The 24,349-nt window shown below is 43.9% G+C and overlaps 1 protein-coding gene across 1 annotated transcript in view; it reads right to left on the bottom strand.

Moving 5' to 3' along the window:
- Nucleotides 1-12,475: 12,475 nt before the first annotated feature.
- The window catches only part of LOC306943155 (NACHT, LRR and PYD domains-containing protein 12-like), a gene marked incomplete at both ends in the record, with an annotated part of 49,189 nt that continues 37,315 nt past the window's right edge, over nucleotides 12,476-24,349 (bottom strand). Inside the window, 4 exons of the mRNA XM_079529356.1 lie at nucleotides 12,476-12,564; nucleotides 18,987-19,388; nucleotides 22,367-22,416; nucleotides 22,636-22,794. Of these exons, the coding sequence (XP_079385482.1) occupies nucleotides 12,476-12,564; nucleotides 18,987-19,388; nucleotides 22,367-22,416; nucleotides 22,636-22,794 (700 nt within the window). The remainder of the gene's footprint in view (nucleotides 12,565-18,986; nucleotides 19,389-22,366; nucleotides 22,417-22,635; nucleotides 22,795-24,349) is intronic.

The following is a 24,349-nucleotide window of genomic DNA, read 5'->3' on the forward strand; positions in this document are numbered from 1 at the left end:
AGCCCATGGTCTCGGAGTGATCTTTTTTTCAAATCCTCGTTTTTCATCATTTTTAACCATGAGCTATAGCCCATATCGGACAGCATACTATAGCATGCCGTTTTTCATCATATTTGAGGATTTGAAAAAAAGACGAAAATCACTCCGAGACGATGGGCTATAGCCCATGGTCTCGAACGGCATACTATAGCATGCCGTTTTCCATAATTTTTGAGGATTTGAAAAAAAGACGAAAATGACTCAGAGACGATGGGCTATAGCCCATGGTCTCGGAGTCATTTTCATATTTTTTTCAAATCCTCGTTTTTCATCATTTTTGACCATGAGCTATAGCCCATATCGGACGGCATACTATAGCATGCCGTATTTCATCCTTTTTGAGGATTTGAAAAAAAGACGAAAATGAGGATTTGAAAAAAAGACGAAAATGACTCCGAGACGATGGGCTATAGCCCATGGTCTCGAACGGCATACTATAGCATCCCGTTTTCCATCATATTTGAGGATTTAAAAAAATGACGAAAATGACTCCGAGACGATGGGCTATAGCCCATGGTCTCGGAGTGATTTTCGTCTTTTTTTCAAATCCTCGTTTTTCATCATTTTTGACCATGGGCTATAGCCCATAACGGACGGCATACTATAGCATGCCGTATTTCATCATTTTTGAGGATTTGAAGAAAAGACAAAAATGAGGATTTGAAAAAAAGACGAAAATCACTCCGAGACGATGGGCTATAGCCCATGGTCTCGAAGTGATTTTCATCTTTTTTTCAAATCCTCGTTTTTCATCATTTTTGACCATGGGCTATAGCCCATAATGGACGGCATACTATAGCATGCCGTTTTTCATCATATTTGAGGATTTGAAAAAAAGACGAAAATGACTCCGAGACGATGAGCTATAGCCCATGGTCTCGGAGTGATTTTCGTCTTTTTTTCAAATCCTCGTTTTTCATAATTTTTGACCATGGGCTATAGCCCATAACGGACGGCATACTATAGCATGCCGTTTTTCATCATATTTGAGGATTTGAAAAAAATACGAAAATGACTCAGAGACGATGGGCTATAGCCCATGGTCTCGAAGTGATTTTCATCTTTTTTTCAAATCCTCGTTTTTCATCATTTTTGACCATGGGCTATAGGCCATAACGGACGGCATACTATAGCATGTCGTTTTCCATCATTTTTGAGGATTTGAAAAAAAGACGAAAATGACTCCGAGATCATGGGCTATAGCCCATGGTCTCGGAGTGATTTTCGTCTTTTTTTTTTGTCGTTATAGTATGTAGTTTTTTCGTGATTTTCATCTTTCTTTCAAAGGAAAAAGTATTGTTTAATAATGTTGAGGATCTGCAGCAGCAGTCAAACCAGACAAACGCAGAAATTAAATAAAAATAATAAACCATGTAAGTGTAAATACAACAAAATGAGCAGGGCACTTCAGGGAATTGAACCCTGTCCCGGTAAACCAAGGGTGCCAACACCAGTGCCTTCGTTTTAGTTTTGTTGTCATTTACAGGCCCAGTGCCTCACCAAGCGTGACGAACAAGTGTGACGAAAAAGCGTGACGACATACTATAGCAGGGGTACCCACACTTTCTAGACTTGAGAGCTACTTTCAAAATGACCAGCTCAACCAGATCTACCCACCAAAAATATATACATATATTATCCCATTGCTGAAAATACAAATGCACTTCTTTTCCTTTTTTGTAATATTGATGTTTGTGCGAACACTTTTGAAAACACGGTAGGCCTGTTGCATTGTGGGTTTGCGCTGCCCTTTTTGATGTCGATCAATCAAGTGCAGTCACCTTAATGTGTGGCAGATGCCAAAAATAGTTTATTATTTATTTTGAATTGTATATTTTTAGGGGCCATGTCATGTGTTCTACCTGCACAGCCTGTGTGATCTACTGGTAGATCACAATCTACCTTTTGGGCACCCCTGTACTATAGCATGCCGTTTTCCACCATTTTTGAGTATTTGAAAAAAAGACGAAAATGACTCCGAGACGATGGGCTATAGCCCATGGTCTCGGAGTGATTTTCGTCTTTCTTTCAAATCCTCGTTTTCATCATTTTTGTCCATGGGCTATAGCCCATAACGGATGGCATACTATAGCATGCCGTTTTTTAACATTTTTGAGGATTTGAAAAAAAGACGAAAATCACTCCGAGACGATGGGCTATGGTCTCGGAGTGATTTTCGTCTTTTTTTCAAATCCTCGTTTTTCATCATTTTTGACCATGAGCTATAGACCATATCGGACAGCATACTATAGCATGCCGTATTTCATCATTTTTGAGGATTTGAAAAAAAGACGAAAATCACTCCGAGACGATGGGCTATAGCCCATGGTCTCGAACGGCATACTATAGCATGCCGTTTTCCATTATTTTTCAGGATTTGAAAAAAAGACGAAAATGACTCCGAGACGATGGGCTATAGCCCATGGTCTCGGAGAGATTTTCATCTTTTTTTCAAATCCTCGTTTTTCATCATTTTTCACCATGAGCTATAGACCATATCGTACAGCATACTATAGCATGCCGTATTTCATCATTTTTGAGGATTTGAAAAAAAGACGAAAATGACTCCGAGACGATGGGCTATAGCCCATGGTCTCGGAGAGATTTTCATCTTTTTTTCAAATCCTTGTTTTTCATCATTTTTGACCATGAGCTATAGCCCATATCGGACGGCATACTATAGCATGCCGTATTTCATCATTTTTGAGGATTTGAAAAAAAGACGAAAATGACTCCGAGATCATGGACTATAGCCTTTCGCTTTTCCCTGATTTTCACCTTTTTTCAAATCCTCCGACTGGTCAAGTCATTGAGCGGCGCGCTATAGTGCGTGATTATTCATCATTGTTGAGGATTTGAAAAAAGCGAAAGGCTATAGTCCATGGTGTCGGAGGGCATACTATAGTATGCCGTTTTTCACGATTTCGGAGGATTTGAAAAAAAGGAGAAAATCACATAAAAGCGACAGGCTATAGTCCATGGTGTCTGAGGGCATAGTATGTAGTTTTTCACGATTTCGGAGGATTTGAAAAAAGGTGAAAATCGTGGAAAAGAAAAAGGCTATAGTCCATGGTCACGGACCACATACAGGTCAAGGTAATTTATACTGGTCAAGGTAATTTATACTGGTGAAGGTCATTTATACTGGTGAAGGTCATTTATACTGGTGAAGGTCATGTACAAGTCTTGTGAAGGTCATTTATACTGCTCAAGGTCATTGATACTGGTCAAGGTCATTGAGCGGCGCGCTATAGTGCGTGATTCTTCATCATTGTTGAGGATTTGAAAAAAGCGAAAGGCTATAGTCCATGGTGTCTGAGGGCATAGTATGTAGTTTTTCACGATTTCGGAGGATTTGAAAAAAAGGAGAAAATCACATAAAAGCGACAGGCTATAGTCCATGGTGTCTGAGGGCATAGTATGTAGTTTTTCACGATTTCGGAGGATTTGAAAAAAGGTGAAAATCGTGGAAAAGAAAAAGGCTATAGTCCATGGTCACGGACCACATACAGGTCAAGGTAATTTATACTGGTCAAGGTAATTTATACTGGTGAAGGTCATTTATACTGGTGAAGGTCATTTATACTGGTGAAGGTCATGTACAAGTCTTGTGAAGGTCATTTATACTGCTCAAGGTCATTGATACTGGTCAAGGTCATTGAGCGGCGCGCTATAGTGCGTGATTCTTCATCATTGTTGAGGATTTGAAAAAAGCGAAAGGCTATAGTCCATGGTGTCTGAGGGCATAGTATGTAGTTTTTCACGATTTCGGAGGATTTGAAAAAAAGGAGAAAATCACATAAAAGCGACAGGCTATAGTCCATGGTGTCTGAGGGCATAGTATGTAGTTTTTCACGATTTCGGAGGATTTGAAAAAAGGTGAAAATCGTGGAAAAGAAAAAGGCTATAGTCCATGGTCACGGACCACATACAGGTCAAGGTAATTTATACTGGTCAAGGTAATTTATACTGGTGAAGGTCATTTATACTGGTGAAGGTCATTTATACTGGTGAAGGTCATGTACAAGTCTTGTGAAGGTCATTTATACTGCTCAAGGTCATTGATACTGGTCAAGGTCATTGAGCGGCGCGCTATAGTGCGTGATTCTTCATCATTGTTGAGGATTTGAAAAAAGCGAAAGGCTATAGTCCATGGTGTCTGAGGGCATAGTATGTAGTTTTTCACGATTTCGGAGGATTTGAAAAAAGGTGAAAATCAGGGAAAAGCGACAGGCTATAGTCCATGGTGTCGGAGGACATACTCTAAGGTGCCATTTTTCAAGATTTCGGAGGATTTGAAAAAAGGTGAAAATCACATAAAAGCGACAGGCTATAGTCCATGTGTCGGAGGGCATACCGGTACTATAATATGTCGTTTTTCACGATTTCGGAGGATTTAAAAAAAAGTGAAAATCGCGGAAAAGTGAAAGGCTATAGTCCATGGTGTCGGAGGGCATACTATAGTATGTCGTTTTTTACGATTTCGGAGGATTTGAAAAAAGGTGAAAATCGTGGAAAAGCAAAAGGCTATAGTCATTTATACTGGTGAAGGTCATGTACGAGTCTTATGAAGGTCATTTATACTGGTCAAGGTCATTTATACTGGTCAAGGTCATTTATACCTGCTAATCCGAATGAAATAAATGGTGTCTAAAAAGATTAGTGTTTTATTGTTGGTGAGAAGGGCAGCTGAAAAGTGCAATTGTATGTAAAGCAGCAACAATGCGCTAGATTGGCTGTCACTCTGGGGGGGGGGGGGGAGGTAGGCGACCAGAAATAGGCCAATATAACGGCATAAAACCACCCCAAAACGGCCCAAAACAGGAAAAAAAAATTGCGTGTGCGATATGCGCTCGCACAAAGATTTACATGTGCATGTGAAGGGGGGGGGGCCTTCGAGCTTCAGTGCCCAGGGGCCCAGGGACATTTTCTGTACCCAAAGTGCCCATATGGTAGATCCGGCCCTGTCCTGTCTTTGGTATTTGCTATCGAATTAATACAGTCCTTATTAACATTATTGATTAGGGTAATTATACATTTATTTAACAAAAACTATTCAAGAGACTATGACTAAAACTAAAGTCAAATGTTGCTGTCAACAACAACACTGGTCCATATAAAAGGGAACATGAATATGACTGGCAGATATAATAGATATGCCTGTGACATCATACCAGGATGTTACGCAAGAACGCAGGCCTACTGAGTGGCAAAAAGAAAGGCTACTTTCTGGCCTTGACAGCCCATATTGTACATACATACATACAAGTCCTATCTGATTCCATGAAACAATGTTAAAGTCACTTTGCCACTGACTTTATGCACGTTGAACGCCCTCTATAGTGAATGTGAACAATGTCCCCGGACCACTGGGGACCCCCAGACCACATGGGGACCACCTGGAACCCCCTCAAGGACCATTAGCTGCATGGGGACTACCTGGAACCCCCTCAGGGACCACCTGGAACCCCCTCAGGGACCGCTGGTGGTCCCCGGACCACTGGGGACCACCTGGAACCCCCTCAGGGACCACTGGTGGTCCCCGGACCACTGGGGACCACTGGTTGGACAACCATGGCACTGCTGTAGAGGGAATTAAGAGGAAGTGCTTTAGAGGAAAGAGGAAGTGTTGGAGGTTGTTCTTTTTTTCTGATGGAACAAATAAGAAGAGGTGGCAGAGGAAGTCACATGACCATGACCAGAGGAAGTCACATGACCATGACCAGAGGAAGTCACATGACCATGACCAGAGGAAGTCACATGACCATTAACCCATTTAGACCCGAGGACGATTCTACAAATGTCTGACAGTTTTCTGAAAAACCCTATGTTTCTGTGTCAGTCGTTCTCACAGGGTTAAACCCTATGTTTCTATGTCAGTCTTTCTCACAGGGTTAAACCCTATGTTTCTGTGTCAGTCGTTCTCACAGGGTTAAACCCTATGTTTCTATGTCAGTCGTTCTCACAGGGTTAAACCCTATGTTTCTATGTCAGTCGTTCTCACAGGGTTAAACCCTATGTTTCTATGTCAGTCGTTCTCACAGGGTTAAACCCTATGTTTCTGTGTCAGTCGTTCTCACAGGGTTAAACCCTATGTTTCTATGTCAGTCGTTCTCACAGGGTTAAACCCTATGTTTCTATGTCAGTCGTTCTCACAGGGTTAAACCCTATGTTTTCTGTGTCAGTCGTTCTCACAGGGTTAAACCCTATGTTTCTATGTCAGTCGTTCTCACAGGGTTAAACCCTATGTTTCTATGTCAGTCGTTCTCACAGGGTTAAACCCTATGTTTCTATGTCAGTCGTTCTCACAGGGTTAAACCCTATGTTTCTATGTCAGTCGTTCTCACAGGGTTAAACCCTATGTTTCTATGTCAGTCGTTCTCACAGGGTTAAACCCTATGTTTCTGTGTCAGTCGTTCTCACAGGGTTAAACCCTTATGTTTCTATGTCAGTCGTTCTCACAGGGTTAAACCCTATGTTTCTATGTCAGTCGTTCTCACAGGGTTAAACCCTATGTTTCTATGTCAGTCGTTCTCACAGGGTTAAACCCTGTGTTTCTGTGTCAGTCGTTCTCAAAAATTTTCATTTCAAGGACCCCCAAAAATGTATTATGTATGTATAAATGTATATATGTCATTGGTCTTCAACATCTGAAAATATGTTGTACCTAGAACCTGGTGTTGGAGAGGACAGTGTGGAGGACAACTAGAACCTGGTGTTGGAGAGGACAGTGTGGAGGGCAGCTAGAACCTGGTGTTGGAGAGGACAGTGTGGAGGGCCGCTATAACCTGGTGTTGGAGAGGACAGTGTGGAGGACAACTATAACCTGGTGTTGGAGAGGACAGTGTGGAGGGCAACTAGAACCTGGTGTTGGAGAGGACAGTGTGGAGGGAAACTAGAACCTGGTGTTGGAGAGGACAGTGTGGAGGACAACTATAACCTGGTGTTGGAGAGGACAGTGTGGAGGACAACTATAACCTGGTGTTGGAGAGGACAGTGTGGAGGGCAACTAGAACCTGGTGTTGGAGAGGACAGTGTGGAGGGAAACTAGAACCTGGTGTTGGAGAGGACAGTGTGGAGGGCAACTAGAACCTGGTGTTGGAGAGGACAGTGTGGAGGGCAACTAGAACCTGGTGTTGGAGAGGACAGTGTGGAGGACAACTAGAACCTGGTGTTGGAGAGGACAGTGTGGAGGGCAACTAGAACCTGGTGTTGGAGAGGACAGTGTGGAGGGCAGCTAGAACCTGGTGTTGGAGAGGACAGTGTTGAGGGCAACTAGAACCTGGTGTTGGAGAGGACAGTGTGGATGGAAGCTAGAACCTGATGTTGGAGAGGACAGTGTGGAGGGCAGCTAGAACCTGGTGTTGGAGAGGACAGTGTGGAGGGCAGCTAGAACCTGGTGTTGGAGAGGACAGTGTGGAGGACAACTATAACCTGGTGTTGGAGAGGACAGTGTGGAGGACAACTAGAACCTGGTGTTGGAGAGGACTCTGTGGAGGGCAACTAGAACCTGGTGTTGGAGAGGACAGTGTGGAGGGCAACTAGAACCTGGTGTTGGAGAGGACAGTGTGGAGGACAACTATAACCTGGTGTTGGAGAGGACAGTGTGGAGGGCAACTAGAACCTGGTGTTGGAGAGGACAGTGTGGAGGGCAACTAGAACCTGGTGTTGGAGAGGACAGTGTGGAGGGCAACTAGAACCTGGTGTTGGAGAGGACAGTGTGGAGGGCAGCGATCCAGGAATCCAGAGTTGGTGTTGATTGGCTAGACCTCACTCTCTCACAGTGACTAATTAACTAACTAATGGTTGCAAGGAACTGCATGTTGCAAGACGCATGCACACATGCACGCACGCACGCACGCACGCACGCACGCACGCACGCACGCACGCACGCACACACGCACGCACACACACACACACACACACACACACACACACACACACACACACACACACACACACACACACGTACATATGTATAACAAATAGTCGCCTATTAACAAAGTGATGCATTGAAAAGGCTACAATTATGCAGCAGCACCAACAACAAACAAAGAAATACTTCTGCATGCATATATTACCTTGTAATTAACATTAATTAATGTACAATAATCATGGAGAATTTATAGATTTAAGTTCAATCTGGCCAATCTGGACTGGAGGGGCACAAAATCCAATCTGGGGGGGAAATGCCCCCCAATAGAGCGTCACAGTCCCGCCCTCTTTCATGACGACGCCAGGCCCAGGAAATGATTCCCAATGCATTTTTCCCATAGACATTTCAAAAAGTATTTATTTAAAGACGGTTACGCCGCGGACAAAGCCAACTCGAGTCGTGACAACTCATGACAACAAACGCAATATTTTGGACCAAACAAATAATTACAAAGAAGAAAAACAACAAAAAAAGTGTTGTACTTTTTGAAATGTCTATGAGGAAAATGAACGGAGAATCATTTCCTGGGCCATGGTAGGGGGCGGGACTCTATAGTGTGGTACACTCTATAGTGTGTACCAAAATCTCCTGGAGGGGGCATCAACATATGTGTCACGTGGTAGCGGCCGCCATACTTGTTGGCTTGTCTGGTTTGTTTACATTGAGCGACCATCCGGTGTGCTTGTATACGTTCTTTTTTTAAACTGACCTCACAATGGTGCAGACTTGCTCAGTAAATAAGTGCCACAGCAGGTCACGTCGAGGGAATGAGCCAGAAAACGAAATGAGATTTTCAGCAATCCAGCATGGAGACAGCATCAAGGAACCCAGATTGACGAGTTTACAAAAAGACGTAGAATGGCTTGGATCTCGGCTGTACGGCGCACGGGCGCAGAGACATAACGTTCAACAAAGTATCTAAGCACAGCCGTGTTTGTTCACAACATTTTCCTTGTCCTTGTAATGTATTTGGGCCCAACGTTCTTTCTAACCATCCTGGTGTTGGTTCACTATGTTGTCGCCAAGAACGAGCTCAATATTTACAAAAACATACCACCGTCACTCTATTCTGAGTGGGCTTTTCAGACGCCGCCCCCCTCTTGGTGACGTACACGTTTTCACACGATATAGAGACGCCATTGAACTGCAGCCACCTGTAAGGTCTCTTTGAGAGCGGCTTTGAAGGAGTCTAGGTATTCACATTTCTTTAACGACTGTTGGTACCGCCCTACCAACAGTCATAAAGGAATGTGGATTTCCGTGGCATGGGAGGAGAACGAACTCAACCTCTTGTTTGAGCCAAATCTGGGTCGCGATGTTTAAGTCTCACTTGTTTCGTCATTTCATAGTTTTACATCTTAATGTCAAACCCTGACCAATGAGCTGTGGCCAAACTGTCATGTGACAACACCATGACCAATTGATTGATTGAAATATTTATTAACAGTTTGCAGAATTACAGTACATTTCAAGCACAAACTCAATACAAAGGCTGTACAGACGTACAAATAGACACTTCTATATAGACAAAGAACAGAACAGGAATTCATCATAATGGAGGTAAAAAGGGAAAAGAAACATATACAGTGAGGGAAAAAGGGGGGGGCGGTGGGGGGGGATTCAGATTTTATGGGGGCCAGTTTCGAATTGCAGCCATCCGTAGGTGCCCTTTGAGAGCGGTTTTGAAGGAGTCAAGGGATTTGCATGTCTCAATGACTGTTCCACATTTTGGTGGCATAGGAGCGAAAATAATTTAGTCCCTTGTTTGTGGTGAATCTGGGTTGTACTTCGTTAACATTAAGGAAGTATCTAGACAGGTACATGGGTATCATGAGCTGTGGCCAAACTGTCATGTGACAACACTTTGAATAATAAATAAATACACGACAACAGAACCATGACAGACTTTCAACAATCCGTCCATAATTATCAATGTGTGGAGTGGAGGTTTGTGGAGTCATTTATGATACATAATTATCAATGTGTGGAGTGGAGGTTTGTGGAGTCATTTATGATACATAATTATCAATGTGTGGAGTGGAGGTTTGTGGAGATCTGTCTAGCCTAATCTAACATAGCCTCGGAAACCCAGACGTTTTTATTTCCAGGGAGAAAAATAAAGTCTGGGTCCATTTCAATACGACATACAGTAGCGCAAACGTCGATCACTCTGATTTCTGATCGCCTGCATCTTTGTTAAATTGACGCACACACACGCGCGCACGCACGCACGCACGCACGCATGCACGCACACACACACACACACACACACACACGCACAGACGCAGCTGCGTCTAGATTGTCCCAGCGGATCCTGCCGGGAGCTGCCTATGCCATAGAGAGCATAGGTGGGCCTCAGGAAAAGCTCCCTGTGGCGATGACTGGTTCAAACACAGAGGGTCTAGTTAACTAGTGTTAACTAGTGATAACTAGTGTTAACTAGTGTCCACTAGGAGCAGTATGCAGGCAGGCTGTGTTACTAGATTGGTTGAGACGGTTGTGAGTTTGTTGATCTGCTATTTTGAAACACATTTGAAGGAGATGAAGAAAAACAAAGTAAAAAAATCGCCAAATTCACACATTAACCTGAGATGAGGTATAAATATACATATTCATACATTAATGAGGTATAAATCTACATATTCACACATTAACCTGAGATGAGGTATAAATATACATATTCATACATTAATGAGGTATAAATCTACATATTCACACATTAACCTGAGATGAGGTATAAATATACATATTCATACATTAATGAGGTATAAATATACATATTCATACATTAATGAGGTATAAATCTACATTCATACATTAATGAGGTATAAATCTCCATATTCGTACATTGAGGTATAAATCTCGCATATTCATACATTAATGAGGTATAAATCTACATATTCATACATTAATGAGGTATAAATCTCCATATTCGTACATTAATGAGGTATAAATCTACATATTCATACATTAATTAGGTATAAATCTCCATATTCGTACATTAATGAGGTATAAATCTACATATTCGTACATTGAGGTATAAATCTACATATTCATACATTAATGAGGTATAAATCTACATATTCATACATTAATGAGGTATAAATCTACATATTCATTAACCTGAGATCAGACATAAAGTAGCAGCAGGTGTATGCTGTGCATTATATCAGTTAACTCTTTTACTGCCACCTGTTCTCTCCTTGCCAAGGTGTTTTCAGTCAGCTCTTTGTTTTAAAGGTGAAAATTACCCGGGTCGTCACCAGGAGGTCAGCAAACGGCTAATGGATCCTCCTGTGATGTTTTTGGCTGTTTCTTTTGGTTACCTGAGGCATTGTAACGGCGTCTAATGAGCCGTGGGTAAAGCCATCTTTATAAATGTCCCGTCGGCCACCGGCCCACTTGGGAACGATGCAAGTTGGGAACCTAGCATGCAGTACCCGCTGTCATAGTATACCCGTTTTAACGGTCTGTCTGTGTCCATATATGGAGATCTCTGTGTCTGTCTGTCTGTTTCCAAATATGGAGATCTCTGTGTCTGTCTGTCTGAGTCTGAAGAGTGCAAACTGACTGTGGAAAGTGGACTGGTTAAGTAATCAAATGGCAGGTGTGGCTTGGCTGAGGCAGAGGCTGTGAACGGTACAGGTGAGGCTGAGTGGACTTTTGGCTCATTAGGTCCACTGGCAGAGAGTGACCAGAGCCTTTTTATGGCGGTTCTGGACAACCGTGTGTCCAAACCGACTCAAGGCCGGACACTGCACTCCCTGTGGGGGGGGGGGGGGGGGGGGGACGCCTGTGTCAACATTAGAAGTCAGTGGGGCGAAGAGTTCTCGAGTTATGTGGATTACAGACGTGCGTACACACGTGCACACACAGAGACATAGACGTGCGTATACACACGTGCCCTATCAATCTGAGGTCGGAGGTCAAACCCTATCAATCTGGGGTCGGAGGTCAACCCCCATCAATCTGAGGTTGGAGGTCAAACCCTATCAATATGGAGGGCAGAGGTCAAACCCTATAAATATGAGGTCAGAGGTTAAACCCTATCAATCTGGAGGTCAGAGGTCAAACCCTATCAATATGGAGGTCAGAGGTCAAACCCTATCTTGGGGTCTTTAGCACATCAAGGTTTGATTGACAGATTGTCACTGTGCTTCGTATATACATCATCAGCGTGATGTCACCATGATGTCATGATGAGTCACTCATGACCAAATATGGAGTCCATGATGTCAGGCGTACTGGCGACGGTGGTAACCATGACAACCTGGACTCACTCAGACATGTGGAGTAACCATGGCGACCTGATGTGACCCTCGCTCACATCGAGACTCTATCTCTGCTCACACAGAAACACTGAGGAGCCAAAGTACAACCTGAACCCAACAAAGAGGGGTTCAGTGGACGGGTTCTGGAAGGTGTACAGGTGGGTCAGAGTGTCCTCTGAGGACACGTCATAGAAGGACAGAGTCCCAGCGGGACGGTCCACGTACACTGCTACTCTGTAGACCCTGTCCTCACGGTCAGGATCCACTGCTGCTCTGTTGGAGCGTCTAGAGGGACGGACAGTCTCCTCACTATTGTGTCTGACAGAGTAACGGTTACCATCACACACCAGACTCCATGACATGACATTCCATCCAAGCCCACAGTCACCACCATCTCCTTTCCTGCTGATTGCTCTGTCAGTCCCTGCTATAGAAACCACTCCACTGCACTCTACCTCAGAGTAGCAGCGTTCGTTCACACTCTCTGCACTCATAACCTGACGCCAGACATCAAACCGTTCTGGATGATCAGGATACTGATGATCCTGTCCCTCCACCCGTGTGACCTTCCTGTTGTCCTCAGACAGAGTGAGGAGACAGTGTGCTGCCACTATATGCCACACTCACTCCAGAGGGCCACTATATGTCACTCTCACTCCAGAGGGCCACTATATGTCACTCTCACTCCAGAGGGCCACTATATGTCACTCTCACTCCAGAGGGCCACTATATGTCACACTCACTCCAGAGGGCCACTATATGTCACTCTCACTCCAGAGGGCCACTATATGTCACACTCACTCCAGAGGGCCACTATATGTCACACTCACTCCAGAGGGCCACTATATGTCACACTCACTCCAGAGGGCCACTATATGTCACACTCACTCCAGAGGGCCACTATATGTCACACTCACTCCAGAGGGCCACTATAGTTCCACACTCACTACAGAGGGCCACTATATGTCACACTCACTCCAGAGGGCCACAATGCATATAGTCAAAAATAGCTGATCTACAAGCTCAAACTGTGACGTGAGCTCGTAGATCTGCTATTTTTTGCTAATTTTTTATTTGAATCCTGAATTATTTTTAGCTACGGGTATTTCTGAATTGGAATCCTGAAAATTAACATTTGTATTGAATTTCAAATACATTTATATGTAATAAAAAAAAAAACGTCTCCCTGCGATGTGGCCCCCTCAGTGGTTGTGGCCCCAAGCGACCGCTTATATTGCTTATGCCTAGAACCGGCCCTGCCGTGGCTCAAATGGGTCTGAGAGGCTAAATGTCATCAAACGGTGGTCCGTGGCTCCAATGGGTATGAGAGGCTAAATGTCATCAAATGGTGGTCCGTGGCTCAAATGGGTCTGAGAGGCTAAATGTCATCAAATGGTGGTCCGTGGCTCAAATGGGTCTGAGAGGCTAAATGTCATCAAACGGTGGTCCGTGGCTCCAATGGGTCTGAGAGGCTAAATGTCATCAAATGGTGGTCCGTGGCTCAAATGGGTCTGAGAGGCTAAATGTCATCAAATGGTGGTCCGTGGCTCAAATGGGTCTGAGAGGCTAAATGTCATCAAATGGTGGTCCGTGGCTCCAATGGGTCTGAGAGGCCAAATGTCATCAAATGGTGGTCCGTGGCTCAAATGGGTCTGAGAGGCTAAATGTCATCAAATGGTGGTCCGTGGCTCAAATGGGTCTGAGAGGCTAAATGTCATCAGATGGTGGTCCGTGGCTCAAATGGGTCTGAGAGGCCAAATGTCATCAAACGGTGGTCCGTGGCTCAAATGGGTCTGAGAGGCTAAATGTCATCAAACGGTGGTCCGTGGCTCAAATGGGTCTGAGAGGCTAAAGGTCATCAAATGGTGGTTCGTGGCTCAAATGGGTCTGAGAGGCTAAATGTCATCACATGGTGGTCCGTGGCTCCAATGGGTCTGAGAGGCTAAAGGTCATCAAATGGTGGTTCGTGGCTCAAATGGGTCTGAGAGGCTAAATGTCATCAAACGGTGGTCCGTGGCTCAAATGGGTCTGAGAGGCTAAATGTCATCAAACGGTGGTCCGTGGCTCCAATGGGTCTGGGAGGCTAAATGTCATCAAACGGTGGTCCGTGGCTCAAATGGGTCTGAGAGGCTAAATGTCATCAAAAGGTGGTCCGTGGCTCAAATGGGTATGAGAGGCTAAATGTCATCAAACGGTGGTCCGTGGCTCAAATGGGTCTGAGAGGTAAATGTCATCAAACGGTGGTCCGTGGCTCAGATGGGTCTGAGAGGCTAAATGTCATCAAACGGTGGTCCGTGGCTCAAATGGGTCTGAGAGGCTAAATGTCATCAAATGGTGGTACGTGGCTCAGATGGGTCTGAGAGGCTAAATGTCATCAAAAGGTGGTCCATGGCTCAAATGGGTCTGAGAGGCTAAATGTCATCAAATGGTGGTCCGTGGCTCAAATGGGTCTGAGAGGCTAAATAACGGTGGTCCGTGGCTCAGATGGTGAATAATACATTATGTACCTTGATGTGATGTGAAAAGGGTTTTTAGGTCATTCATGTGTTTGGTCACTAGATGGCAGTGTAAGACTTTTTTCTTACTTTTGTTCAGACACTAAATCATCCGTCCATGAGAACGGGATCAGCACACGCACGCACGCGCGAGCGCACGCGAACGTGCACACGCACACACACGCACACGCACACGCACACACACACACACACACACACACACACACACACACACCTCCCCAGTGAGCTGTGGCGTTCCACAAGGAAGCATACTAGGGGCTTTACTGTTCCTAATATATGTAAACGACATGACTTCAGCCTGTGACTCGGCACTGCTGGTCTCGGACAGGAACAAACTGCAGGTTGAAAAGGCCCTCAGCTCTGAACTCGGTAGAATCTGCACCTGGCTCGCTGATAACAAACTATCTTTACACCTGGGAAAAACTGAATCCATTCTCTTTGGATCTAATAGTAATCTCAGCAAGGCAAATGGCTTCATGGTTAGAGTGGGTGACAATGTTATCACACGTAAAGATGAAATTACCTACCTAGGTTCCATCCTGGAGGCTAATCTTTCCGGTGATAAAATGGCCATGTAATCAAAAAAGTCAACCAAAGAACAAGATTCCATTACAGGATCTCCTCACTGGTCAACAAAAACACCTTGAAGACCTTAACAGGAGCCCTCGTACAAGGTTTCTTTGACTATGCATGCACCTCCTGGTACCACAGCACCTCAAAGGCCCTTAAAACTAGGCTCCAGACTTCCCAAAACAAACTGGTCAGGCTCCTACTTGGCCTCACCCCCCGAACCCACCTCACCCCTGCCCACTTTGACAGACTGGAATGGCTTAGCTACGGTCAACGACAGAGTACAGCATCTTGCAATGGGTCTGGTCCACAAGATTCGATACTCCACCAAGATACCCATGTACCTGTCTAGATACTTCCTTAATGTTAATGAAGTCCACACCCACAACACCAGAGGGAGTGCAACGAACCATGTACAACCCAGATTCGGCACAAACAAGGGACTACATTATTTTCGCTCCTATGCCACCAAAATGTGGAACGCCCTACCAACAGTCATTAAGACATGCAAATCCTTTGACTCCTTCAAAACCGCTCTCAAAGGGCACCTACGGACGGCTGCAATTCGAAACTGGCCCCCGTAAAAATCTGAATCCCCCCACCTGTTAAGATTAACCCGTTTTGGACTGAGGTCGATTAAAAAAAAGCCTTCTAAATCCTAACATTTTTCTGATGTTTCTATGTCAGTGGTGCTCAACCTTTTTCATGTCAAGGACCCCCAGAATTCTCTCTATTGGGCCACGGACCCCCATCTGAAAATATGTAGTTCCAGGCCCCCCCCCCCCCCCAGAAGCAAATATTTTAGTTAAAAATGTTTGCACTGAAATATATATTCAATGATTTGCGCCACATTTTAACGATTTTTCAAAAATAGCAGACCTACAATGTATAACAAATAGTACAACAAATAGTACCTATTGACAAAGTGATGCGTTGAAAAAGGCTACAATTAACAAAGAAATACAAATGTGTCAAGCATTATAATGTCTTCTGCATGCCTATATTACCTTGTATTTCTATTAACTTCATTAATTTGAACATGTACAATAATCTTGGAGAACTTTACTTCAAGATTTAACATTTGTAAAACATATTAAAATATTGGTACGGTAGGGTTAGGGTACCACTGGTACTACTGGTACTATTGGTAGGTAGGGTACTACTGGCCAATCTGGACTGGAGGGTATAGGGTAGGGTACTACTGGCCAATCTGGACTGGAGGGTATAGGGTAGGGTACTACTGGCCAATCTGGACTGGAGGGTATAGGGTAGGGTACTACTGGCCAATCTGGACTGGAGGGTATAGGGTAGGGTACTACTGGCCAATCTGGACTGGAGGGTATAGGGTAGGGTACTACTGGCCAATCTGGACTGGAGGGGCACAAAATCCAATCTGGGGGGGGGGGCAAAGCCCCCCAATGCCCCCCTGGAGAGACACCACTGAACTGCAGCCACCTGTAAGGGCTCTTTGAGAGCGGTTTTGAAGGAGTCTAGGTATTCACATTTCTTTAATGACTGTTGGTAGCGCCCTACCAACAGTCGTAAAGGAATGTGGCTTTTCGTGGCATGGAAGGAGAACGAACGAACGGCCCTTTCTGAAACCAGTCCCTTGACTTGAAGTGCTCTCGGGAGGTTCCCTCGTCAGAAAGTGCCCCTCCAGCTGAATCCAGTTCCCTTGATTAGGGTGCTGGGTATAAAAAACTGTTTGGAAATACACTCGCCCTCCTTGTGCAGAAACAGGAAACAGACACCATTCGTTTCCGTGGTTACCATCACGCCATTGTGTTACCTGTCATTTTGTTTGTACAGTTATATTGCATTGCATCGTGTATGTTTGTGACATGTGGATTTCATTAATATGGAAAAAGGAAATACAGCGTGACTGTCAAAAATGACATGTCATATACATCCATGGTGTTTAAAAATCATTGTGTTAAAAGTTGTTTTGTTTGTGTGGTTTCATAACTTTCATTTATATTTTATTCACGGTGGGGTAAATTGGGGTAAATTTGGGGTGGGGTAAATAAAGAGCCCTTGTGAACATCAGTTGGAGCGTTGTCTATTCTGCATCAGATGAAGATTGTTTAGGAGGAGTTTATTTATCATTTATTTGTGGTGGTTCTTACATTTGTAGGTCTTGGTTTCCATGCGGACAGAGAGCAGGGCTGCACAAGGCAATGGAGTCTAGATCGGCACAGACTCGCTCTTGAGGGCTTTATAAGCCACTTCCACTCAAGGCTGCTTGGTTTCGGACGACACTTAATATGGCGCAGCCTCGCGTGAACGCGCATATCGAGGGAAAGTGTGTAGGGCGAGTGGCGAGGAGCTGGTTTCAGAAAGGGGGAACCCCTTATTGTTTGAGCCAAATCTGGGCTGCGATGTTTAAGTCTCACTTGTTTTCGTCAATTCATAGTTTTACATCTTAATGTCAAACCCTGACCAATGAGCTGTGGCCAAACTGTCATGTGACAAGACTATGAATAATGAATTCACGACAACAGAACCACGACAGACTTTTCACCAATCCGTTTATTAAATTAAAACAACTACAGTTTATCATTTAGGCACTTAGCAATGAATCCACAGAGCCATTTACAGTAACATGTTTTATCATTTAGGCACTTAGCAATGAATCCACAGAGCCATTTACAGTAACATGTTTTAGAACACCACTAAGTTGGTACGGTGACTTTAAAATAAAATACACCATGAAATAAAATCCACCATACAATAAAATCCACCATACAATAAAATCCACCATACAGTAAAATCCACCATACAGTAAAATCCACCATACAATAAAATCCACCATACAATAAAATCCACCATACAGTAAAATCCACCATACAGTAAAATCCACCATACAGTAAAATCCACCATACAATAAAATCCACCATACAGTAAAATCCACCATACAATAAAATCCACCATACAGTAAAATCCACCATACAGTAAAATCCACCATTGGCCCAGCCTGTAACCGGAACATCTACACATGTCATCAAAAAGAGGACATGAAAAAAATATCTAAATACTCAAATACAAGAAATAAGTATCAGTAACAAAAATCAAAAACACCATCATCATCAGTCTTGATGGAAAGTCATTAATCTAATCTAATCTCTCTATCAATCTGGAGGTCAGAGGTCAAACCCTATCAATCTGAGGTTGGAGGTCAAACCCTATCAATCTGGAGGTCAGGGGTCAAACCCTATCAATCTGGAGGTCAGAGGTCAAACCCTATCTTGGGGTCTTTAGCACATCAATGTTTGATTGACCGATTGTCACTGTGCTTCTTATATACATCATCAGCGTGATGTCACCATGATGTCATGATGAGTCACTCATGACCAAATATGGAGTCCATGATGTCAGGCGTACTGGCGGCGGTGGTAACCATGACAACCTGGACTCACTCAGACCTAACCATGGTGACCTGATGTGACCCTCGCTCGCATCGAGACTATCTCTGCTCACACAGAAACACTGAGGAGCCATACGACCTCAACCCGAACCCAAGGCAGAGGGGTTCAGTGGACGGGTTCTGGAAGGTGTACAGGTGGGTCAGAGTGTCCTCTGAGGACACGTCATAGAAGGACAGAGTCCCAGCGGGACGGTCCACGTACACTGCTACTCTGAAGAACCCGTCCTCACTGTCCTCACAGTCAGCATCCACTGCTGCTCTGTTGGAGCGTCTAGAGGGACCGACAGGGAGGGCAGTCACCTCCCCATTGTGGCTGACATAGTAACAGTTACCAACACACCACAGACTCCATGACATGCCATTCCATCCAAGACAACAGTCACCACCATCTCCTTTCCTGCTGATTGCTCTGTCAGTCCCTGCTATAACAACCCCTCCACTGCACTCTACCTCAGAGTAGCAGCGTTCGTTCACACTCTCTACACTCAGAACCTGAGGCGAGTCATCAAACCGTTCAGGATGATCAGGATACTGATGACGCTGTCCTTCCACCCGTGTGACCTTCCTGTTGTCCTCAGACAGAGTGAGGTCACAGTGTGCTGTGTTTGTGTCCAGTGTGAGACGCTGGAAATCTGATGAGAAAACACACAGTAACCATTAAGTACATCACACACACACACACACGGCGCACGCACTATCAATCTGAGGTCAGAGGTCAAACCATATCAATCTGGAGGTCAGAGGTAACCATTAAGTACATCACACACACGCTTGCACCCAGTCTCTCTCACACACACACACGCACGCACGCACACACACACACACACACACACACATGTGCGCGCACACACACACACGCGCGTGAGCGAACACACACGCGCGTGAGCGAACACACACACACGCGCACACACACACACACACACACACACACACACACACACACACACACACACACACACACACACACACACACACACACACACACACACACACACACACACACACACACACACACACACACAGACGGTGCTCAACCTTTTCCATGTCAAGGACCCCCAATAATATCTGTATTTGGCCGCTGACCCCCATCTGAAAATATGTTGTTCCAGGGACCCCCCCCCCCCCCCCCCAGAAGCAAAGATTTGAGTTAAAAACGTTCGCTCTGAAAGAATATATATTCAAAGATTTGCGCCACATTTTCACGTTTTTTCAAAATTGTGAAAATGGGTTAAAGTGGGACATTTGGTATATAGTCTTTTTTTTATTGGCCTGAAATATTGTCTATATACATACATTCATGAATCCACTTGCTGACCGGCTGTCACTATTGGGCTTTCTTTTTCATTAACATCCTAAGGCAGGCAAAACTGTCACACTTTCCTTATGTTTTAAGTAGCATGTTACATGTAAAACTAAGGGGTTTTCATTTTTCTGAATCCATTCCAAACATTAGTTTTGCACAAAAAACACTCCTTGGGCTAAAAACGGCCATAGACGTCATGACATTAATGTGATGAGGTCAGCACATTTTGGGCAAGTGTCTATGGCTGTTTTTAGCACAAGGAGTGTTTTTGTGCAAAACTAATGCTTGGAATGGATTCAGAATCATGAAAACCCCCTAGTTTGACACGTCACATGCTACTTCATGCCTTCACCCCCCCCCCCCCCCCCCCCCCCCCCCATCTGAAAATATGTTGTTCCAGTAAAACACCAAAAGGGGTTCCCGCCCAGAAAAAACATAATGGAAGTTCTACATTTTTGACATTTTTGCCTGCCATAGGATGTTAATGGTCACAAGAAACCCCTATAAAAAGCCCAATACTTTCAGCCGGTCAGCAAGTGGATTCATGAATGTATGTATATAGACAATATTTTAGGCCAATAAAAAAAGACTATATACCAAATAATAAGGCTAGTGGCCTAGATGGCATTGCTGCTGAGCATCTTAAATATGCCAGTGTAAAATGATCTCCTCTCCTTGGATTGTGTTTTACTGGTTTTATGATTCATGGTATACTTCCTGATTCCATGCTCTCTGTTTTACTAGTCCCAGTTATAAAGGACAAGGCTGGTAAAGTTAGTAGCGTTGACAATTACAGACCTATAGCTTTAGCCAGCATACTGTCTAAAGTATTGGAAAGGATTCTGTTGGACAAGATAAATGAGTACATTGACTCCACAGACAATCAGTTTGGATTCAAACCCAAGCATGGCACTGATCTGTGTATATATGCTTTGAAGGAAATGGTAAACAAATATAGAGGGCAAAACTCAACAGTCCTTATGTCTTTTATTGATGCGTCGAAAGCCTTTGATCGTATCAATCATAGAAAGCTTTTTATTAAACTGAGCCTAAGAGGGGTGCCTGGGGGCATAGTTAGGATCTTGGCCTATTGGTATGCCAACCAAACCATGAGAGTCAAGTGGGGCAATAGTGAATCAGGCCCATTTGGGGTCACCAATGGGGACAGACAGGGAGGAATTTTGTCGCCTATTCTTTTTAATTTATATATGGATGATCTGTCGAAACAGTTGAATGCTTGTAACACTGGTTGTATGCTGGGTAATGATCTTGTCAATCATTTGATGTATGCAGATGATTTAGTCATACTGAGCCCAAGTAGCGCTGGACTACAGCAGCTGCTCGACATATGTACCGAGTATGGCATTGAAAATTATATCAAATATAATGCCAGTAAGAGTGTTGTTCTTATTTGTAGAACAAAAGGACAAACGTCAAACATTTCCTGATTTTAAACTATCTCTTAACACTCTCAGTGTCTGTAGTAAAGTCAAATATCTTGGACATTTTATTACTGAACAGTTGACAGATGATGATGATATACACAGACAGTGTCTTAGGATGTATGCACAGGCGAACACCCTCGCACGCAAGTTCAGTATGTGTTCAGAAGCAGTTAAGATTACTCTATTTAGAGCTTTCTGCACACCACTCTACACTGCCCACTTGTGGTCAAGCTACAAAAAAGCAAGTATTCAGAAACTTCAGGTAGCATATAATGATGCCATGAGAATTTTACTCAAAAAGCCTAGATGGTGCAGTGCAAGTGAAATGTTTGTGGCTGCAAGAGTAAATACTTTTAAAGCTGTTCTCCGGAACTTAATGCATAGATTAATGTGTCGCTTGGATGAGTCTGTGAGTAGCATAATCGTCAGTATAAATAACCCTGTCAAAAGTTGCACTAGATACTCCTCTAGATACTCATCTATCTACAAGCTATGAGCTATGAGCTTGTAGATCTGCCTACCATACCAAGCCTACCATACCAGGCCCACATTCAAATATGTGAGTGAGAACACGTGAATGAGTGTTTCTGTCATTCCGATCTCCCACATATTTCTATTGACTGGCTTTATCTCTCAGCCAAGGCTGTAGTTGTCTGCAACGTGTCACTAAGGAGTATGAAATCCTTGTTTGACCAACACGCACACGCCTGAAGATGCACTGTGTGCGTGCCAGACTGCGTGCTTGACAAACTACAATGTGAAAGCAAACCCAACCAACAATGTTACAACTACACCCCTGAAGTCTACCAAACTATACAGTAGGTGTTAAAAAAACCTCTGTATAATAGTGAGAGATACTCACGTCCTTTAATGAGATGAGGATTGAACCGATCTTCTCCACCATGTTTCACTCTGTAGGAAGTAGAACAACAATGCATCAATGTCTGACTGTCTAACACAACGTCTCCACTAGCTGACACTACAGTGTTTCACTCTGTAGGAAGTACAACAACAATGCAGCAATCATCACATGTCTGAAAATAGTAAAATAGTGGTGATGCCCCACAAACGTTACCCACAAATAGTAAATGGTTCTCCTGTAAACCGGGCCCCACAACAGGGTCTACTCACTTGAGATTCTCCAGCCCAGCAGAGAGCAGCATCTTCATTCCTGACTCATTCACCATGTTGAGACTCACGTCCAATTCTCTCAGATGGAAGGAGGGATTAGAGGTTAGAGCTGAGGCCAGAACTTCACAGCATCTCTCTGGCAACCCGCAGTTCTCCAGTCTAAATGAAGAATACAACCAGATGAGAGAGAGAGAGAGAGAGAGGGGGAGATTAAAACCAATAAAATACATATTCCTGGATAGAGAACCTACTTGCAACCAGCAGAAGAAGAATTTTCATAAAACTGCAATTTTAATTGGCTCATAAAAGCATAATTCTTTCCACTTAACACTAGGATGTCTGAAAAGAAATTACTACTACTATGACGGCTAACGGTCAGGATGACCGTGTTTTTCGTGCTATTTGATTGGCCATTCTCTCCCCCACTCCTAATGATCTTCACACCTCTCTCTGCACCCGTTGACGGCTTGCCATTGTCTTCTAAATGTTACATTCCAACTATAATTCAAGGCAGCAGTTTCAACTCGACAGGACAACTCAAGTTATTTTTTATGGTTTATTTCAGTTTACCAAACTATAATTATAGTGACGGTGTGAGCGCTATATTGAATACCCTTGCGCAGCAAACACTGTCCGACTTTGTATTGAGCCAATAAAATAGGCTACCACACGTTATTGTATAACAGCCAGAGCCAGGCACATTGCTCAGAGTCAGACGAAATACGACATTAGTTATATATTGTCATTTTTATATAGAGGGGGAAACATCGATGTAATTAATATATATTTGATTGATTGTGCCAAAAAAAGGAAAGAGCTGTGCGTGCGTGCGTGCAAATCAGAAATGTTTACAGACAAAGGAGTTGGGAGTTTGGGAGCGGCTAGCCTTCTATATAATGCTGCGCACATATTAGCCTATATATATTTTAAAAATACCCAGCATAATTTTTGGGAAGGCTAAGCCTGGCCTAGCCTTACATACCCGCCACCTATGATCGATGTCATTTATATATATTTGTTTTATTGTGCCAGCAGAGAGGACCGTAGCAGCAGCACGGTTTATATATACACCATAGGATAGATCAAGTCATGTGACGCATCACCGCCACAAATAGGGGAGGCATACTATGGTCCGACGGAGCATTGGTTCGACATGCGTCCGCACCTCGGACTAGCGCCTGCTCCCGTGCTTGCGGTTATGGTTAGGTTAGGGGTTAGGGGTATCGGATCAATGAATCGTCGGACCAAACACATGTAACCCACAAATAGTGCTACAGCGTTATCTAAAATGCACTTCCGCATACCTCACTGTCAGTTACTTGGATATTTTCTCCCTCTCCACGAGAGAGGGAGAGAGAAAAAAAGAGAGCCGTGATGCGTGGAAATCAGTTCCACTGGTCGCGTGCAGAAAAGTTTACAGACAAAGAAGGACGGACAGAACTGTTCTTCTGACTGACAAAACATTTAGAAGTTCGGGACGTCTATCGGGTTGGACTGATTTCAAACACTGTCATTTTTATTTGGCATTGCGCTGATTCGCGCATCGGCGAGCATTCTCGCTCCAAGGAAATGTCGGTCGGGTCAAACAGACCATGCTATAAACTTTATTATTCCAGGATAATTGATTCATTTTTATCATCGCCACCTTACATAATTATGCTATAAAGATGGCGTGTATAGTCAACATGTATTTATATCTATTGAGCTATGCGTT

This window comes from Electrona antarctica (assembly GCF_951216825.1).
Source record: "Electrona antarctica genome assembly, chromosome: 19".
NCBI classification, from domain to species: Eukaryota; Metazoa; Chordata; class Actinopteri; order Myctophiformes; family Myctophidae; genus Electrona; species Electrona antarctica.